Genomic DNA, 21,716 nt, shown 5'->3' on the forward strand with positions numbered 1-21,716 from the left:
AATTACATAATTTTTGTTAATAAGTTGTTGAATTCATAAAACAAAATGAGTCGTATTTTCTATATTATCCTTTTTTTTTCTATGTTTCAGTGAATTGGGATATCATTGGAGAGAAAAAAGTTACTTAGTTAATGTCTTATACAGAGAAATGAGAGACCAAATTTTAAATAAACAAGTGTTGTTGAAGTGTGGTGAATGGTGTAAGAAATTTCCTTAATGAATGTTGGGCTGGACGCCACTTTAGCATATGAAAATACTGCATTTTCCTTTTTCTTCCTTCTCTAGAAGATTAGACAAGAAGCATAACACAACATAGTGGAAACAAAATAAGACACACAACAAACTCCTACGTACTACAAACTACTGTCAACTCCAAAATCATTCAAGTTCTCATAGAGAATTGCAGACACCCCTATGCCATTTCCTTCTTCTTCTCTCCACTTGTCTTCAACAACTAATTATTAACAGCTAGAACACTAACTTATTCTTCAAGTTTTTAATGTTGGAAATCCACATCGACTTAATGTTGGAAATCCACATCGACTAGATATTAGAGCCTTTTATAATATATAAGTGGGTGCAAACCTCACTTCATTGAGCCGGTTTTATGAGGTTGAGTTAGGCTTAAAACCCACTTCTTAACATGGTATCAGAGCCTATCCTAGCGAGCATTTGTTGGGTTTATCAGGCCACCCGCCATCAGACCGTTATTGGACCACCCATAACATATATCTCCACGCACGAGTTGGTAAAGAGGATGAGCTTCAAGAGAATGATTCAGAGTTCTTGCAGGGTGGAACCATGCAGTACCAGACACGAGATAGATCTTCCAAAGAACGGGACTTTTTTCGAATAAGCCAATTCATTTGGGACCCCGCGGATCCACTCTTTTTCCTATTCAAAGATCAACCTTTTGTCTTATCAAGAGCAAGAAATGAGATTGAGTTAGGTTAAATTTAATTTCGTAATAAAAATGATATTTGTTTTTTTGAACGAAGCAATGGTGGTAAGTGTGAACATGATATAAGTGAATGAGTAGGAAATCCATGAAAATACGAAATAAGTGCTCTATCTGATAGTAGAAATTAGGTTTATAGTTTATAATAAGAAGCTGTTGATGAGGCTAATGAGAATAATGGGTGACAGCAAAAGCACACTATTCTCCACATGTGCTTGGCACCACCACAAATTTAATTATTAAAAAAAACACATCAATACATATTTAACACGAGATAAAGAGAGAAGAAAGAAAATTATAAATATGAAGTGTTTAGTATGTTAAAATGTCTACATATATGATTACTTTTAATATGTTTTTAGTTCTTATAAAATAAATATATTTTAGTTCTCAGAAAAACAATTTTTTTAAATTGTTATTTTTAGTCTTAAATTACTCTTGATATTTGTACCATTTTTTTTATTTGTATCTCTTCAAAAAATATTATTTTGTCCTTAAAATCCATTTAAGGGTGAATAGATTTATTTTAATGATTTAAAAATTTTAAGGCCTTACGTTAAACACATAAACTATTACCGAATGTTTGATAATAACAATAATAGAACAAAAATTTGACATAAAAAAGCCAAAAGAAGTAAATACTAAAAATCGAAACATGTTAATTTATTGAGAAAAAAAAAACATTTTATTCTTATTCTACCGCCTAAGTGTGTTATTTGAAAAGGTGATCACCTAATTTTTAATAAAGCAGGTGTATATGGATAGAAATGATAAAAAGAAAGTTTTATTTTCTTAAATACAAAAAATAAACAGTATTTTATTAATTGAAAAATTTATCCGTTAAATACTAAAATAAAGTTTTAGTGGATCAGAGAATGTATTATATGTGATCTACAAATATGTAATCTTAAGTAATATGTATGTAATAATATATAATAAATTTTTTTAATAAGTTACTTTAATATGTGCAATTACATATATATGATCGATGTCATATCTCAGTTTCATCACTGGACCGATCGAGTCCTTAAGGTCTACGTCTATAAGGTCGACCGACAGCATACGCTTAAGCATGGTCAATGAAATTAATTCATGATTAGAAACTAGGTAATGTGACTCTAATCGCGGTCAAATTTCCTAATCCAGCCTAATAAGAAAAGACCAGTAAGGTAATATAAATAACACAAATGACAAGAATGAGGTATGTCATTATCTATAGTACTCTAACAACCGAATGTCAAACTCCTTTTGCTGACTTGAGTGTAGGAGTGACTTCTGCAAGTACTCTCATTCGAAAATCACTAAAAGACCGAGAACCAAGGCTAAAAAGAAAAGGTGAGGAACGAGCAAGAAAAAAAGTTGAATAACATTACCATACAATAAGGAAGAAAACAAATCTTCTCAATAGTTTTCTAAACGCCAACAACTATTCAAGAAGCGTGTTATAATACATGATATTATTATTTTAATATTTTTTATATTATTTAATTATAAATTTATCTTTTATTATATATATTTATTTTTACATTCATCTAATAAAAATCATACATAACTTTAAGGATATCAAAGTATTAGACGAAAGGTGGAAGGTAAGGTTAATTTAGTGTATATAAAAACACGATTTTGCAGTGTAATGGCCCACTACCATTCCTATATATACCCACCTCACAAATTCTAAAACCTCATGAGTGTGGGACTTCAACACTTTCTCATATAACATGGCTACTTCCAAACTTGTCACCATTCTTTTCTTTGCGTTTTTGAGTGTAGGCATATGCTCCGCTGCAAGAACACTCCTCACCATTGGTTTAGGTCACGGCATTGGTGGTGCTGTCCATGGTGACATCGGTGTTGCGGGAGGAGGCTACGGAGGTGGTGGAGGTTCAGGTGGAGGTGGAGGATACGGAGGCGCTGGAGAGCATGGCGTAGGTGGTTATGGAGGAGGAGCTGGTGGAGGTGAAGGTGCAGGTGGAGGATATGGAGCAGCGGGCGGTGGTCATGGTGGTGGGGGAGGAAGTGGAGGCGGTGGTGGCTCTGGCGGTGTTGCCGGTGGCGGATATGGAGGAGGAGCCGGAAAAGGAGGTGGTGAAGGGTACGGAGGGGGTGGAGCTCATGGGGGTGGGTATGCTGGCGGTGGCGGAGGTGGCAGTGGAGGCGGTGGTGGTGCAGGAGGTGCTGGTGGGGGATATGGAGCTGGCGAAGGAGGTGGAGCGGGTGGTGGATATGGTGGAGAGCATGGTGGTGGATATGGAGGTGGTGGTGGAAGTGGTGGCGGTGGCGGTGGGGGTGTCGGCCCCGGTGGAGGTGGATACGGTAGTGGTGGAGGATCAGGCGGAGGATATGGAGGTGGAGCAGCTGGGGGCGGTGGCGGTGGGTCTGGTGGCGGTGGTGGAGGAGGTTATGGTGGGGGAGGCGCACATGGAGGGGGTTATGGAGGTGGTGCCGGTGGGGGTGAAGGTGGTGGGCATGGTGGTTACTATCCCTGAGCTTTGCATGAAAAAGAATGTTGAAAAAGAATATGTGGGTCCTTCTAACCATAGTAGTAAAAGAAGAATAAGATATGGTTAGCAGGATTCTTATAAATCACTGAAATTGGACTATAATATGCTTCCATGTCTGTTAAAATCTCACGTCAAAGCAAAACATCCACTCCTTTCTATCTCTTTTTTTCATCTATTTATGTTATTTCTTATTGTAAAAATAAATATTTATAACAAAAGATAGATTTAAAATTAAATAATATAAAATAATATTAAAATAATAATATATAACTGGTCAAGATATCATTATTTTTTCTTATATTCAAATTTATTAAAAAAATAAAAAATAATTCTTAAATTTAACTCAACCTTTATATATTCCTTACATTCAATTAGGATAACCTGATAAACTTTTAGATGACTTTAATATTAAGTAATTTATAATATATCATATAAAATTATTATTTGTAGTGGAAATATTCAATAAATATACATAATATTTGTTAAATTCGTTATAATAAAGTCTAGATGACTTTAATATCATATTAAAAATATGAATATGAATTTTAATCTTAAAAGCTTAAAAGTGATTTATAAGATCACTCAGTTATATACTATATAAAATTATTGTTTCTAGTGGATATATTCAATAAATATACATAATATTTGTTAATCAATGTGACAACGGATATAACAAAACTACATAATATAAATTAAGCAAATGGTAGATACAGACAAAGAAGCATTACAAATTATTACGACGGGAAGAGAAGAATATCCAAATGTAATTATATCTAAATTGATATTTAAAATAAATTTCAATATTATTATTATTAACTAAATGAATTCTTGATCTTAAAAATTCTATAAGAATGTGGTAGTGTTTTAACCATTGATAGTTCTGGTTCGCCGAGTTAAGGATACATTTTGGAATGAATTAAAAATATTAAAATGGTTTAAATTAGTATTGATTAGCTAAAACACTAGCTCAAAAACTATTATAAATGATAGGAAATATTGTTTTTATCAATTGATGCTTCTTATGCTTTCAGTTTCAAAATAGTTTTACTCTTTTTTAGAGCTCTTGTGAGGGCTTCATTAACGTGCTTTCCAACTTTGGCTTTCATGTTTGTGGTGCAATTCTTTGTGTTTTATCGAAATAGAAGAAGTATTTTTGGACTTTTACTGATATTAATAGAAAGGTAAGTACTTTTAGGGGTGGTAATGTGGATGAATTATGTGTCCACGATCCGTTAAAAAAAATAGACAAACTCACTAATCTAACTCTTAAATAATCTGTTTAAGAGGACTAAAGTTAATATTATTATTGGATGAATCATTATAAATTATGTGTATACTTCTCTCTATTTTTCATCGTTTTGATATTATATTTTTCAAGTTATAAATTTTTAAGTACTTTAATTGAGTTCATACTCTAGTAATATTATATTTTAAAGACTTCCTTTTTAGAGTAGTATTTCCAAGCTATACCCCTATAATTTTTTTAAGATCTACCCGTTTTCATACATTCTAAACAAAATTGCACATTTTCCTTAAATGCAAGTGCCGACTAATTCTCTTAATGCAATAAATCTAACACAAGTGGCTTATGGGCAACAGAGCGACTAAGCATAAATTTATTATTTTTAATCACTACAAAATGCTAATCTATGTGTTTCAATTTAAAAATTATCAATTACTAAATAAAAATACATCCTTCATTTCTTTTTTTCTATTGAAACAAATAGATTATGTCGTGATATTTTTTAAAAAAATATTAAAATTAAATTACCTTGTAAAAATCTTGAACTTAACATTTAAGAAGTTTAAATTAATTTGTGTAGTTATTTTTTAAATGAAGGAAATTTTGAAGTATTTAAAAATTTCTCGATAACGTATATTTGTTACTCAAAAATACTTTACCCATACTTATTAATGAGGTATCTAATTTATAAAACACTAATACTTTTATTATAATGAGAATAATATATAATGTTATTTTGACAATGACTAATATATGTGATTTTAATTTGGAATAGAGCAATTACAATGATATACTCATCGTGGTTTAAGAATTTGTATATATTGTTTCAGATGGTATATCCTATTATTTCCAAGATAAATGATGTGTAGTGCATGGAAGGGTAAAAGGTAATATGTTCATAATAGACAAGAAAAGTGTTTGACAGATAGAAGATAACAGACCTCAAAGAGTTCATGACAAACTGGTATCGACTAACCCAACATAAAAGAGATCTAAAATAATAGCAAAACATCTACGCAATATCTGTTGTACAAAATAAAAAAACTCCAGTCTATATGACAAGCCTGAAAATATAGTATCTTATTTTTGTCAAAGAATTGTGTATTTAACTCTTCTATTACATTTAAAACATAATTGGCTGGCATATGTAACAAACTCCAAAGATTCTCTCTTAAATACAGAAGCATACACTTTTAGAGGATTCGGTCCTGAAGATCCGTCATCAATGTGGAGGCCAATGTGCTTAGCTTCTTTCCAGTCTCTCCTGCAATGTTCTTAAGGGAAGAGATGTCCTGTTGTGCCTGCAGAACAGAACCCATCCAACGTCAATACTTTTAACATTTCATTGTTCGAATGAAAAATCACATGAATACCTGGAAAGATAATCGATTGAGGAGGTCACTGGCAGTAAGATCAATGGCATTGTCTCTTGAGTCACCAAAAAGATCAGCACTGGAGATGGCACTCGAACCCTGGAATTAACAAGAGGCTAAACAGCGTCAAGTATCACCTTTGAAACAAAAGACAGAATAACTTCAATTAAGAATTTAATCAAGTTGGCAACAACTCATCTAGAACAGTACATCAAACAATAATCATTAAGTCCCAAAAACGAGGAAATTTGGTCAGTAGAAGAGATTACGAATAAATAAAACAGATAATCAACTGAATGAAGCTTCACAATCCTTCAACATATCTATCAGTGAAATCACACAACAAAGGGGACATAATCGATGAAATAAGTTAACCCCAAGCATATGAACACATTGCTATCGACATCATATGATTCACAATTACACAAATTTGAATCAACGAGCTGGCAATGTTGAATTGTTTCGGAGCTTGAATAGGAAAAATTATCAGAGATCTACAACAAAATTGTATATTCACACTATATGTTCCAGCCAATTATTAAAAGAAAGGTTACATACCGAAAACTTAGACAAAGAAGCTTGAGAATCCAAATCTGTAGCTTTGGTATGATCCCCAAAAAATTGGGATGATGAAATAGATTTGGCATTTGAGAACTTCCTTCTTGCCTCGTCAGATTCCTGAATCTTAAGAATACATGGGAAAGTAATATAAGGTGTAGGTTAAACGAATTTCTTAAACAAACAACACAGTTTTACAGATGATTGGCCACATGTATTTAAGTCAGAGAAGATAAATGAATGCTCACGGGTAACAGGAATTTCAAACATGTATGTAGATATTTTCTGAATAAAAATAGAAAAGTCATCAAGATTTGGTAGGAACAATATTAGTTTGCCGAATATCTTTCTGCCTAAACGGTAATAATTAATATTTCTATTTAAACTATTTTAGTTTTAATTAATATTAAAACAGACAATTTTAAATGGCCCCACATCTGGTTTATGTGATGCAACATAGTTATGATGATATCATTAACAAAATATAGCACACAACATCTGAACTATGACCAAAAATAAGTCTCCTGGTTTTTTATACTGACATACTTTAAATGCTAATATGTTTGTGATTGTTAACATAGAATGCAATTTAATACACTATTCTATGTGTATGCTAACTTTTCCATTTTAGAAAAGGCAAGCAAGGTAGCACTTTCTTCAATTGTTGACCATGCTAGCAGCATTTCGATGGATGTTTATGTTGTAAAAAACATTGAAGTGAATGGAACAAGATATTCATATGTATACCAACTATATTCATAAGAAATTACATTTCAGGGGCAAAAGATGCAGGTGGCTTACTTGCACTTTGGAGGAGCTTGGCCCAGATTTCTTTGGAAAGCCACCATCCATTCCAAAGTCTGCAAAAAAGCTTGATGACTTTGGTGGAGACACATGACTCATCACATGTGAACCTCCACTGTTCAACTCAGATGACTGGACATTTTCTACATACTCAAACCGAGATGTCGGAGATGGTCCAGAAGGCATATTGTTTGTTGAGGATGGAACAGGAGCAGGGGCTTCCTCAGGCTTCTGCTCATAGAGAGACTCACTTGGCTGCATTTCATGAGGATAATTTATCAATAATTAATGTCATCAAATTAAAATAGTGTAGGAGATAATGAAAAACTAACAGGACTTCTAGCATACATCTGCAAAAAAAGAGAACTGTTTGCATACCTTTTTAGTGAGTTTACGAGCACCAAGCCCCCCACTCTTCCCAGCTTTTTTAGCACCAATAGGTTTCTTGACAGTACTTGAAATTACTGAGTGAGAAGCCCTAGGTGAAGAAGTGCTCTCAGGCTTTTCAGGCTTCTCCCGAGTGTTTTCTTTTGGCACTTCATTGGTCCTGACTTCAGGAAGCCCATTAACACCCTGGGAAGACTGAGAAGCAACAGGTGATGAAGGCAAGCCTCCATCTTCAGCCATACTTTTAGCCACTTCCTTTGAAAGAATTTGCCTATACAAGTCTGCAGCTCTGGATGTGAATTTAGCCTCTATTTTGCCACCATCAGTCCAACCATGTTGCTTAAAGAAAACCTGTGCACGATTGTTTCCTCCAAAGCTCATCATTTTTAATTGCTCAGTACTCCATGAGTCTAAATTTGTAGACCTACATATAGAATAGCATATAGTTAATCAGCTGTCAATCTTTGTGTTCATTATATGCAACACCTTCCTACCTACCTGTTGTTGAAGAATGATTCACAGAATAACCATAGACAAAATAAAGATGCACAGGAACAGGAAGTGAAATTTATATTTACTGATAAAACTGGTAAGTATTTCAAATTACTCTTGGAAAGTTCAATAACATAATAAATATGCAAAGCTCCGTGGAGCTCATTGAATATACAAATAAAGCCTCTTTAGATTGAGTAATCATGTTTTCTTAAAACAAATGTCTACAGCCCAAACTTTTCCAGACACATGTCCCTAAAAAACCAACTAGTATCTGATAATTCCACGATTGGTTCCATTTATTTTCAATTATATTCAGTTGCTCCACTTTAAATCCTTATCCTCAAAGACCCGAGTAAATAATAACTACATAGCATAATTTATCCTATCAAACCACAAACTCATCTCTTGACTGAATAATCTAATGGAAAATAATAAAAGGGAATCAGAAATAATAACGATACTATCCAGGCTTCATCCTCGCAAACACAAAATATCATCCAAACCACTGGATAATCCCCAGGTTCCACCATAACCTTTTTCTGAAGGAACCACATAGGGGTCCCTTTCAACTATGCGAGGACAAAGTCTGTCCAAGGATTATTACTAAACTTGAAAAGAAAAATTCATAAAAAGAGTTACATGCTTTGAATATAAAATTAAAATTCCCCAAGATAAAGGTTATCTCCAAATCACATTACTATAAATCCCAAATTATACCCCATGTTATCCTGATTTCCATTAAAAGCCTTGCACTTCAAACTATCAATAAACATAAGACCTGTATCTTACGTGATTTGAATCATGTTTGAGGCATGGTTCAAAGCTTTTGAGGAGTTCTAATAAAAGAGCTTGCAAGGCGATTGTAGGTGAGAGCCTTACTGCACACAGCATATGACATTCATATCAAGAGTCCTGAACAAAAACTTGACAAATTACAAATCTAAGAATCAATTGGCTTGTGGCTCAAGAGTAATAGAAAATCTTAGAGGTGAAATAAAAGTGTTCAAGAAAATAAAGAATCTTTGTGGACTGGAAGTGTTTAAAAGGGAGTCTCTAGGTCTCGCCACTCAAATGTGCAAGTGCAATTATGATGCAAACTGGACAAAACACCGAAAGGCCAAAATAAGGCAAGAAAAGCTGCAAGTGAGGCATGATTCAAAGCTTTTTGCTGAGTTTTAACAAAACTTGGTACAGGGAATGGAGATGTAGAATTAATAATTTTTCCAAACATACGAAAAGGAAGTAAACATGAATGGACCGAGAAGATTAAGGAAGAAGTAGAAGTTTTGGTTGAAGAAGGACACTGTAGAAAATTATTTAGAATTTGATTTTTTTTTCTTTACCGAGTTAAATGGCATCATGCAATCCATATAACCCACCTCAACAAAATAGCAAACCAAACGAAGCAAGAAGATGCAAGCAAGGATTGCATCACCTAATGGAATAAGGCTCCTGTTATTCTTGTTGCAAAACTCGTACTAGAGACCAAACACCGGAGTCTGGTTTCATTCATTATTCAAGTTTTTAACCAATTTGGCTTGGGGAAATCTCTAAATGACAACACAACAGAGCAATACAACGCAGTACTGTAAATTCATCCGCACAAACATTCACCCCCACCAAAACACCATACAACATTCCCAATACAGAATCAGCCATACGATACAAACTAACAATTTCCGCAAACAAAACCCAACGAACAGATTCACCATTAAAAAAATATCATCAACACCTTACCTCACGAAGCTGATGTGCACGCCGAGACTTCGATGAACGGCGGAGCAATCGATGCAGAGGAAGATCCCATACGTGACGGACGCCCAGGTAGGGTTCTTCGCATTGCAATCGAAACACATCTGAAAACACAAAAAAAAAGACACAGAAATTAAAAGATCTACACAGGAGCACGGGAAACGCAGATCTGAAACCAGATCTCGTAAATCAGAAAGCAGAATCGAAAATTCCAGAGCTAATAAAGAGAAATCAGAAAATGAGCGATAGAATTAAATAGAAAAAAAAAAATCAGAAAACAAACCTTATTTTCAGACTTGGCCTTGAGTTTCCTGAAGACAATGTTCTTGTCGGTGAAGGCATCGGACGCCATTGGAAGATGAAAAGAGAAAAAAACGGAACGAAATTTAAGACTGGAATTGAAAATTTATTTTGTTTTTAAGCTTTCCGCAAATGAATCTCAGGGGTGCTTGGGGGAAGAGAAACACCACCTGAGCAATAGAGAATGAGGGAAGAAAATTTGCAGAGAAAACCACAGTGTTGTTGCGTTTCAGCGTTTGTGCATATATTTATTTATTTTGCTTCTCTTAAAAAGGACCTTTTAATGGCGAAATAATGAAATGACGGAACTGCCCTCCAGAGAAATCAGGGATGGTGGCGTTGTTGGGCTTTGCGTTTTCCCAAGTGGGTGAATGGTTGCTGTCCCTAACCACGACCCCTAAACGTCGTCGTTTCCACTGCCATTTTAATTCTTTTTCGCTTTCCTATTCAATCATTTTAAAACTCGTTCAAATAATTAAGATAAACACACAAGATCCTTAACATTTCAAATACATCTAAAATTTAAATAAAATATTTTATTATATTTTAATTAAAAATTCAATAACATTTATTGATAATAATAAGTTTATTTATAGAATAGAAAGATAATAATAAATTTTTGGATTAATTCATTCTTTTTAATAAAATATTTAAAGTGGTGTATTGTCAATTTTTTTAATTATACCAACTTTTTAATTCATTGACCTATTTTTTTATTTTTATTTTTAAAATAGAGATTAAATTAAATGATTGGCATATTCTTCATTATGAGATTGTAAATAAAGCAGAATTATAATCCAAAGTTTCTGACTTTTGTAGAGTATAATTGGAGGCTTTTGTTCCTGCACCCAATGAATTCTAATATGCATTTAATGAATTTTTAAAATTTTATAACTGTCTTTCATTTTGGAATTGGAATTTCAGATTTGAAAAATATATTTTAAAAACAATCCACAACAAAAATTTCTAAAATCATCATAAAAAAAAGTATATTTATTATGACAATTGTTATAGTAAGGGACTTTCAATGATAGATGTTTTTAAAACTGTTATAGAAAGAATGACTTACTATTAGTTCATTACTAACCCTCCACCTTCACTTAATAATTAAATGATATTATCTAATAATTATTATAAAAAGGATAAATATATCATTAAGTTATATATTTAAATAAATTAAAAAAATTTACAACTTATCAGAAACACTTAAAAAAAAATTCATTACATCCTAATATTTTTTTATATTTTTATCCTTCAATGGAGATGAGTAGTTGAGTAGCGGCATACAAATTTACTCAATTAATAAAAAATAAATTTCACAATTAAATAATTAAAGCATTTGAATAAATTTTGTGTACCTCTCTTCATGAGTCGATAATATTTGCATATATGATTGTATGCACGTTTCATCACATAATATTCTAACTCATAACTTCCAAATTGATACGAACACGGCTATTTAAAATACAAATAATTAATATATATTTTTTACCATAATAATATAGTGGTGTGACAATAATTTACATTGAGTGGAATTAATTGTATCTTATTTCTAGTTACAAGTTGAAGGATCTTCTTCCTAGTTATAGGTGGAAAGCTCACAATCTCAAATGAGTCTCCATAGTCCTATAAAAGTAGACTTTCATTAATTCCTACTAATCATTAAGGTAGGAAATATAATTGAATAAAAAACTTATGCATCTAATACAAAGTGTTAGTTTTTTTTATGCAATTAACACTAGAGAACCATGAGAAAATGATAAGGAATAATGACCCGCAAGCACTAATGACCCCTTTAAGTTGTAATATTATTAATAATAAATAAATTATAAATTAATTAACTTTAATTTAAAATTATATACTTATTAATACAAGTAGGGTGTTAAATACACTTCTTTCCTTCAATTTTAAAATATCTCTATTAAGTATCTTTGCACTTTACTCGCTTCATTTTCTACACTCTTAATGACAATAGAATTAAGAAATCCATAAATATAAGCATTATTTTTCTTGATGTAGAGGTGATATAAATACCTTAAACATTACAAAAATAATGTTAAATATAAAATATGAATATACTAAATTATTTTTAAGACTAATAGAAGTATACTTACAACAATCAAAGTTGTAGAACCGATATAGATAACTAACCAGTATCAATAACAATATCACAAATATACTTATGATATATAAAAAAAGGGGACGCTATTGACCATATCCACATCCACAACTTCAAGACACATATCTAATTGGACAATTGTCCTCTTTATACCAAGTTCACCATCTAAAAATCCTAGGAGCTTAAAAGTAGGTTTAGAAAATTTTAACCATATTAATAATAAATAAATTAATAACTTGATTCAGATAGAAATTTTGGTTTGAAATGTTATATAATATTAGTAGAAGTGTCTTAGATTTATGAAATTAATAGTTTCTTAGATTTAGTTAATAACTAGTACTATCTCTAATCATTCATAAATTAGTTTAATGATTATATTATTACATTTTTAATTTTAATTTATAATTGAACAAAATATAGTTATTTCGTATAACAAAAAATTTCATGTCATTATTCACCTTCATATTTTTTTGTCAAAATAATTAATATAACCCCAGGGTAAATATGTAGCTTAAACTCAACCTTAAACCTTGAAATTACGACTCAATCAAGACTTGAAAGTATTAAATTTAAAATATTGAGCTTTATATAAAAATGAATGAGACGAAAAACGAGATAAATTATAAATTGTGAAAAGAATGTAAAAAATAATAAATGAAAATGAGGAAATGATAATGCTCATAATTTATATGCAGTACAAAATTTAATGATAATGCAGACAAATTTTCATGTCACATAAGCATAACATTAACTTTCATAGAATTTCTTTTAATATAAAGACAATTATTTTTTGGGCACTTGTAAACCTTTTAAAAACTATAATGAATTTAGGGTCTAAAATTACCTATTCAAATAAAATTATATTAATTGAAGTTTCTTCAAGAACGGAGATAGTATTAATCGAACCATTTGTACAAACTAACACAATTTTCTATGGTTGTTTCTTCCTACACCCAAATGTCTTTCTGCACCCATCCTTTTCGAAGAAACCTGTTTTATCCTTAAAAAATGATTTTTGAAATATTTCTGGAACAAATTTCCCAGAACACATTTTATTAATTTCGAATTTACTAATAAAAAAATTATTTAAAAAAGGATATTTCAAAATAATTTTTTTGTCTTCCGGATTTTCTATTTCATAAACACTCTTTGCTTACAGAATCTGTATGCCGAAAATACCTTTTCCTTACAGAACCTCCATTCTGGAATCATCCAAAACTGTGAAAGGATGATTTTGATATTTCAAAAAATATAATGGTGCAGAAAGAAGAATGTAGAGGTGCAGGAAGAAACTCCCATTTTCTAGTTCTTAAAATTTGTTGGTAATACCAGTCAATCATATTTTGTTCATGTTTTACAAAATAAAGCCTCTACAACAAATATTACACCTCCATGTAAAAATTACAAGTCATGAATAAACCCTACGGGTCAAGTCATGTAGCCATTTTCATCCATGACAAACGAATGAGTTGAGTTCGAATTCAAGAATAATATCAATTGGTGAGTTGTGTAAATTTCTTGTAAGGTGCCTACTAGACTAGGAGCTGCCCAAATCCTAAACCAGGGAAGCCATGTTCTCACTCTGAATATTTATGCTCCAAAGACATTATCAAGAAGCATAAGAAGAGCCTTGTTTTACTAACTGGTAGTATTCTTTCTGCCCATACAATTCCCTGAAACATCAAAGAGTGCAACGTCATATATATTTTAAACAACCAACAATATATGAAGATTGTTACAAAAGAATGATTAACTTATCTGGGGAAGAAGAAGACAAGTAAAATTGAAATTAATGGAAAGAAATGACTAAGAAAAAAGTTAGTTTTCACTACAAAGTGTTTTTAAACTTGTGTGACATTATTTTTGTATAACCATTACGCAGAGAGTGCCTGCAGTTGAAAATATAAAATCAATTCATTTTATTAGCAGATGCTTATCATAGAACCGGTAATTTATTCACTCTCAAGCAGAACTGGACCAAGCTATCCAAGCCAAATCAAACTCAAGCTTGGGTTTCTCATCAGTGAAGAACGAAGTAAAGAAATTCAATTTTAAGACCTCATTCTCAAAACTGCCACATGTAAACGTCAATTGAGATTTATTCAAATCTTTCCTTGAAAAACGCCTTGTTAGAACTGTACTTAACAACGATATTATCACGGACGGGGTTCCTTACAGATCCTACACCAAAGCCAGGCCTGTAGTCCCCCATTCCCATCCCTATCCATAAAATGGTCCCTTACATATGTGAGGAATTGGGTAGGCTTTAGCAGATCCTTCAGTACAACGGAATACATGTATGTACTTGAAAATTATTAGTGATTGTGCAACATATGGCCCAACCGTACAAATCATACAAAATCGTGTCCAGTGGTAATAGGTGGATTCTGCATTCCTATAAAAAGAAGAATTTTCGAAAGATAAAAATTTATCACACGAAGAATCAACAGATGTTTTCATTTGATTTGATCCATATACCTAGATTTCTTGAAGCAGATCGACTGTTTTCCATACATGATAAGACCCAATACCATAATGCCAGATAGTATAGAGACAAATAATATTGTGCGAGTTACACTGTAATAAAGACAAATAGTACAGTGTAATTCACAGTAAACTTGCACGATTCAATGTTTGATGCACCACAAGAGTTAAGAGATGGGTTTGGGGCTTAGACAAGATGATAGCAGTGGAAGGATAATAAGTGGATGGGATGGGGGATATGGTTGAGTTGAAGTAGAATATTTTCTTTTAGACCAACCTTGTTATGACTAAAGCCCAATCCTGGTGAGCATGCGAGACACATAACAGCCTTGGAGGGAGATGTCCAGCAAGAAATTGACAATACCAAGCCAAAGAAATGGACTAACTATATCTTTTTTTTCTTTCCTTCCACAGGTTCTTGCTCCTAATACCATGGGCCTCCTGATTTTGTTAGCCTATGACTCAACATGTTATAGAAGGGGTTTGTTAGGATTTTGTTAGAGGGGAATGGATATTATTTTGCTGATTGTTAGATTGTAGCCTCTCATCTCATCATCTTTATATTGTATGACTCATTATTATGGAATAAGAAGGATTTTAAGTGAATCTTGGTGAGCCCTTAAGTCCTTAGAACTTGGATATTTTTTTATAGCATGTTCAAGGGTTTTTGGTCAAACAAAAAGGCTAAATTTTATGTGAAGACCCATTTGGTGTCTTAGGTTGAACAGAAATTCTCAATTTTTAAAAGAAAATTGTGTATATGTTTTACTAATTCCAATTGGACGGAAATATTTTCATCGCCTCTTTTGGTATTAATCATATGGTTTTTTAAGAGTCTCATTGCTAGACCTGCAGTGGGATTGGAAAGGTCGTGTCTTTACTGTTTTGATTTTCTTATTTTGGATTTTCTATGCGGAAGGTTAATTTTTCTCCTTTCTTTTATCCTCCTCCATTAATTCTAAAATATTTCCATCACGACAAGCAAAAAAAAATGTCTAATATGAAACTACAGTTGTAGCGAATGCAAGATAAGTACTATACCCTCTATTCAAAACAGAAGGAAATATGTAACCACTACAACTACTGTTATTAGTATTGTCTTGCTCACAAAGAAGGCCCTAAAATGTCATGTGAGGGCAAGGAGAGTGGCCTTCAGAGAAACCAGTGGTCATACTAGGATGCAATCCTAAAATCAAGTAGGGAATACTTCCATCATGCCAAAAAAATATCCTTGTTAATATGCATCTAACATTGAATGGAAAGCTGGGTAAATGCTGTCCACACCCTAAATTGGACACACAAAGGGAATTGACAATAACATTACTATTTTCTAACTTTTAGGTAACAGAGAGGGCATAAAAATGTCAGTACAGGACAGGGAGGGAGGCTAAAAGAGAAAGCATCCAAACGATCTGGGAAGAATTGATTCATTTGTTATTTGTTTACAAATGATGTGACAATTGATTATACCGATCTAGTCAACGCTTAGTATAAATTGAAAGCATGAAGCAAGTGATAAAAACAAATAAACTTACGCTAGATCAGCCGTGGACTCTGATTTGATCACGGCCCTCCCTTCAGCCAGTTCTAGGCAAGAATAATGTATTATCATTTCCCTTACTGTAAACTTGGTGCTTTTTATATCATTATCCCATAAGATGCACTGATATCAAAAGTAGAGAACAGTAACATTAGTAGTTAGTACCACGAAATCCAGAAGCTCAACACCCTCCACCAATATAAGCATTCGAAATATAGAACAAGAATGAAAGAAGAAAAAAATCTGTTTGGATTTGGAAACTGCATATTTATAAGACTATCACCCATCTCTAGGGAAAATGTAAAGGTCATAGAAAGTATTGTAGTTTATGCAGAACAAGAAAACTTACCTTCCTAATATATTCTCTTTTCACATCTTCATGAAAAACTTTGCCTTCAGGCGAAAATATTGAAGCATTCCAAATTGCCCCTCTTGCAACCATCACTGATGGGGCACCTTATATCACAAACCAATGTCAATTATTAATTAAACATGAAAAAAATATTTAATGAATAGCTAATTAGCTAGTCTATCATGACAGGAAAAACAAGTACAGATTCATTGCAAATTTTCTATTTGATCAAAAGTAATCAAGATAAAAAATAAACTCCCATCTTACATGATAAAAACCAATAAATTTCTTCTCATATAATATTCAATTCAAATGCACACTGTATCTATGAGCCCCATTGGTTATTTTTGTGGATCCATGAGTGACATCCAGGAACCAACCTGATATACCCTGGTTAGTCTCCCTCACTGTTATTTTTGAAACCTTTGTTTTTCAAAAGTTTCTCCAGGCTGCCTTAGAGTTGTTATAGTTTTTTTCCCCTTTAGTCTCTAGTCTTCATTGTTAACGTGTTGTCATATGGAGGAAAAAACCCACTCGAAGCTATCTCCGAGAGGGGAGAGTTCAAGTTACCATAAATGTGAATGCAACGATGATGTGGATGCATTTTCTGTTGGGAACAAGTTTGCTTCTAGCTTTCTCTATAGGTAGTAGTAAGAAGGAATCTTCTGTGTCTAAGACCGTTACTTAGTCCTTCATGAAGGTTCATAACAAATGATTACCAATAGCATGATGTGGACACTTGATTCAAGGCCTCTGTTGGGAAGGCAAAGCCAATGGGTATACCCAATCCTTCCTGAAGAACTGAGGAAGTCTATCAAGGTCCTAGGATTAGAATACAAAGGACTATGTAATTTATGATCTCCACAGGAAGAAATTTGTTTAGCTTTGGTTTATCTAAATGTACAAGATAATGAGTTACAACTTCTGGAGAATCATTAACAAGGACAAGGATTAGGTTGACATAATAAAATACAGACGAAATAACTCAGGCTCCTGAAGTTTATGATAAAAATCAACTGCATTCGGAGTTTTTTTCCCTGCACACTACCTACAATCTACTATTCTAACAAAACATAACTGAAAAATCAGTAGAAGTATGGGAGAATTATTTTCATCTTACTTGTGGCTGATTTAATGCGTTCAAAATCATCATACTCAAAAACATCGCCATTTGCTATAACTGGAATAGATAATGCTGACACAACATCAGCTATTTCATTCCACTTAGCAGGATCTTTGGGCCTATCTGTGACTTTTCTGTGAATAGATCAAAAAGGAAAAATGTCAGAATGTATTAAGAACTTAAAGATCAATTTTAATGATTAAATGAAATTAAAAAGAAAATATGAGAAAGAATTCCCCTCCTCCTAGGGTCCACTTTGTAAAGAATTTCTACTTTCACAACAAACCTAAAGCTCAATTCTCCCTGTTGATACAACATAGAATGACTCTCTGCTTGTAAATGAAAATGCTACTTTATCTTTTCAGTTTGTTAGCATCAAATTTTAAAAAATGATGAATAAGCCCCAAGTTGTACATGTGATCACTTTTGTATGTCTCAAGAATCTTGGGCTAGTTACTTTCTTAAATAATATGGTTTCGCTAAAAAAATTGGCTCTAAGTCTATGAATATAAAATAAAGAATGTGGCAAAGACTAACAAAAACATTCCATCCGAGTCTCATGCAAAATTTTCCTTATTCAATGCCAACCTTACGAGTTGATCTACTTCACATAGTCTTGTCCTATACATCCCTTTTTGAAGTTAGTAGATGATAGTCACATATCAAGTACATAAGCCATGGGGATTGGTGGTGTTAAGAGATTCAGCAGGGAGACGACTCATGGATTTCTCCAAACACTTGGGCCCTAGTGACTGTTAGTGGACCAACCGGTTAGAGCAAAAGTCTAATAGTCTCATAGTTTTGATTAAGTGGTTGTCGCAACAAAGTAAGAAACATGATGAAGCTTTATTTGAAAGATGTTGTAATTTGAAAAGGAGCAGATCATATAAGACGCGGGTCTTTCTTCTAACAAATGATACAACACCTTGCAGTTTCACTTCGTCTAAAATGCATATTGTTTTATTTGGTTCAGTTGTGCATTTCAAAAATAGTTATTTTGTATTAGTCTGATGGCAGGCAGTTCAGTTTTATAGGAGCTGTCACTGTGCAAAATTAAAAAGGGCTGATACAAAAGGAGTGACCATAAAAGTGTATTTAGAAGTTCTATGGACAGAGTTAATCTCTGTAGGAGCTGTTACAACTAAAGGACAGCTTTTGCTGCAGTTTCTTTTCAATTACTGTGCCGAAATATCTAGTTTCAGTGTACTAACATAATATCCCCTAGGATTTGGTTTTTGATTGAGCATAGTGACATGACATCAGACAATTCATGCAGCTGACCTCATACGTAGCTCAAGACTTTCGCTGTTGCATTTTCTCCCAATTAAGATACTTTGAAGATCCTCTAACAAAAACTTGTCATGCTAGTTTGTTCAACATATCCTAATTGTTAGAAAATTTCATCAATCCCATTTGGAATAACATATCATCAAAGTATTGTCTTGCTTTGACTGATTCAATGAAAACAATTAAACAAGTCTTTGCTGTGCCTATCATCCCAAGCCAATAGCAATAACAGAATTGTGATAGATCCAATAGCAATAATTGCCTATGTAACCATCTAATAGGTTGATTGATACGAGAATGACTGCCTTTTTAAAGCAAAACAACAATATTTTAAAAAAAAAATAAAAAAAAAGAAGCAAAACAACATATTAGTTCACACTAGAGAAAGAACGGCCCAGGGAAAGGTTTTAAGACTTGGAAATTACCGTCCATGGACTGCGAGAGCAGAAACACCAGTCTTCTCAATTCTTCTGGCCAATTCCACGGTGTCATGTGGTGATTTTAGGAGTCGGATCTTACAAGTTACGGGTGTGTTCAAATTCCTCCTTAATGTTGTTAAGATCTGGACTTTTAAAGAGAAAGGATTCAAACATGTTAAAGAAGCACAATCAGAAATACAACAGATTATATACACTTACATCATGAATAAGCTCTGGTTTGGACAGAAGAGCAGCACCCATCCCACCACTCACAGAAAATGCTTTCGGGCAACCCATGTTAATATCTATGGCAGCAACATCATTACACCTGCAGGCAAAGCATATAAAAATGGAAAAACGAAAACAAAACAAACACTTCAACAAATAGCTTCTTCAGTACAGAAAAGGTTGCATGCAATGATCCTGTATAGGAACTTTGGTGCACATAAGAAAAACATACATACTTCAAAATAGAATATTAAATATGTCCAGTGGGTATATTTATTCGGAATTGGTTTGGCAGAGAAAAGATCTTCCAGCAAATCCTTACTATGACTAGGAAAGCAACATTTTAATCTATACGTGAACAGGTTTTCACTTTTCAGACTCATATAGATTAATAAAAAAAAATCATTAAGAACCAACAACAACAACATCAGCCAAACCACATCACACTGGATGGGTTTTTCCATACAGGACCATTGGGAAATCGATCGATAAAAAGAAAGTACAGCGTACAAAGTATTTCATACAGAGAAGTAAAAGCAAAAAGGGTATACCAACTTCAGCGTAAAGAGGGAAACCAAGTACACAATTAACTTACACTAATTGAGCAGCAGTTAGGGCTCTCACAGCATCAGAAGTGCCTATTTGAAACACAACCCTATCCTTTTCATCATCGCAGGTTCTAAACACAACATTTTCCGTTCCCTTCTCCACAAAATCAATGGTTCCAATGTGTTCTGACAAAGAATTAATTAAAAAAAACACATTTCTTAGTACATTAAATCTAAATAAGAAAAAGCACATGCATATGAATGATTAGCTATCTTCCAACAGTTCCAATAAAAATCCTAGCAGTTGAGATCTTGCCACCATAAAAAACAAATAAACATTGACAATTATCAGCAAGAGACAACAACAGAATTGCATTTCATTACGCGAATATATAGAACAGTAGAACTGAATTGTGTACCGTTGATTCGACGCTCGCACTTGAGCATCTTATGATCAATGATTTCCTCACCGTAAGTGATATCTGCACCATATTGAGCAGCTAGTAATCTAAATGGGAGAGTGCCCTACCACCAAACAAAGTTAGAAGACAAAAAAGAGAGATAAAACGATATGAATGTTGCGGTTTGGTTTGGAAGTTGAAAATTGGCAGTTTAGAGAGAATGAAAAGGAAGTTGAACTCACAACGCGAACCATGGGAGCCAGAACGAGTTTGTTGCGGTAATCCATGATTGTAGGGTTGACGAATGCAAAATCTAAGAATTCAAACACAATTCAAAGAAGCTATTTGAACCAATTGGGATACTCTGATAGAATGTAATAATAAATAGAATAAACTTGAATATTTAATTAATGATTTTATTAGTATTTAGTGATTCATATTTGATTTTATTAACATGTAACAATAAACTTAAAACCGTATTAGTTCTATGAAAGGTGTCAGAATTATCCTCACATTGTTTCATATTGGACTTTCGTTGATTAATTAGAGAAGGACACAACTAAACCCTAAAACTCACCATAACCAAAATTTGTTGGTGTCAAAGAGCTCACAAGGATCAATCCAATTCAAATGCAACTGATGTGGAGATTAATCATAATTTTGAGGCCATTGTTTAACTTGGAGGAGGATGTTTTAATGAGTCTACACAATTGGATGCAAGTGAGTGGAGAATCATGGATAAGGATAAATATGTTTTTTTTTCCCGTGTAACACGAAATTGGTTTTCCTCCTCTATTAAAACTATAGACAATGTGGATAGTTGTAGTAAGAAACTATTTGGACG

The 21,716-nt window shown here is 33.0% G+C and overlaps 3 protein-coding genes across 6 annotated transcripts; 1 reads left to right on the plus strand and 2 right to left on the minus strand.

The window, feature by feature from the left end:
- The first annotated feature begins 2,621 nt into the window (after window positions 1-2,621).
- On the plus strand, window positions 2,622-3,617 carry LOC137808677 (uncharacterized). Its single transcript, XM_068609922.2, has one exon. It carries the CDS (start codon window positions 2,677-2,679, stop codon window positions 3,442-3,444), a length of 768 nt encoding a protein of 255 aa, XP_068466023.1. The 5' UTR covers window positions 2,622-2,676; the 3' UTR covers window positions 3,445-3,617.
- Window positions 3,618-5,758: 2,141 nt separating this feature from the next.
- AGD8 (ARF-GAP domain 8) lies at window positions 5,759-10,683 on the minus strand. Its single transcript, XM_068609923.2, has 7 exons — window positions 10,355-10,683; window positions 10,057-10,175; window positions 7,816-8,248; window positions 7,435-7,692; window positions 6,634-6,759; window positions 6,076-6,174; window positions 5,759-6,003 (listed from the first exon to the last, which is right to left on the minus strand). The coding sequence occupies exons 1-7, from the start codon at window positions 10,421-10,423 to the stop codon at window positions 5,896-5,898; spliced, it is 1,212 nt and encodes a 403-aa protein (XP_068466024.1). The 5' UTR covers window positions 10,424-10,683; the 3' UTR covers window positions 5,759-5,895.
- A 3,087-nt stretch (window positions 10,684-13,770) lies between these two features.
- On the minus strand, window positions 13,771-21,575 carry LOC137808679 (Aldolase-type TIM barrel family protein). 4 transcript variants are annotated; one of them, XM_068609925.2, is made up of 10 exons: window positions 21,450-21,575; window positions 21,115-21,185; window positions 20,891-20,996; window positions 20,519-20,657; window positions 19,915-20,023; window positions 19,702-19,838; window positions 17,987-18,123; window positions 16,864-16,970; window positions 16,510-16,637; window positions 13,771-14,163 (listed from the first exon to the last, which is right to left on the minus strand). In XM_068609925.2, exons 2-10 carry the CDS (start codon window positions 21,157-21,159, stop codon window positions 14,100-14,102), a joined length of 972 nt encoding a protein of 323 aa, XP_068466026.1. In that variant the 5' UTR covers window positions 21,160-21,185; window positions 21,450-21,575; the 3' UTR covers window positions 13,771-14,099. The 4 variants fall into 4 exon arrangements, with proteins under 4 accessions (XP_068466026.1, XP_068466025.1, XP_068466027.1 ...); XM_068609924.2 differs by having other exon boundaries at window positions 20,891-20,979; window positions 21,450-21,574; XM_068609926.2 differs by lacking the exon at window positions 21,450-21,575 and having other exon boundaries at window positions 20,891-20,953; window positions 21,115-21,224.
- Between the last annotated feature and the right edge of the window lie 141 nt (window positions 21,576-21,716).

The sequence above is a fragment of the Phaseolus vulgaris genome, chromosome 3 (assembly GCF_051622355.1).
Source record: "Phaseolus vulgaris cultivar YP4 chromosome 3, ASM5162235v1, whole genome shotgun sequence".
Taxonomy (NCBI): domain Eukaryota; kingdom Viridiplantae; phylum Streptophyta; class Magnoliopsida; order Fabales; family Fabaceae; genus Phaseolus; species Phaseolus vulgaris.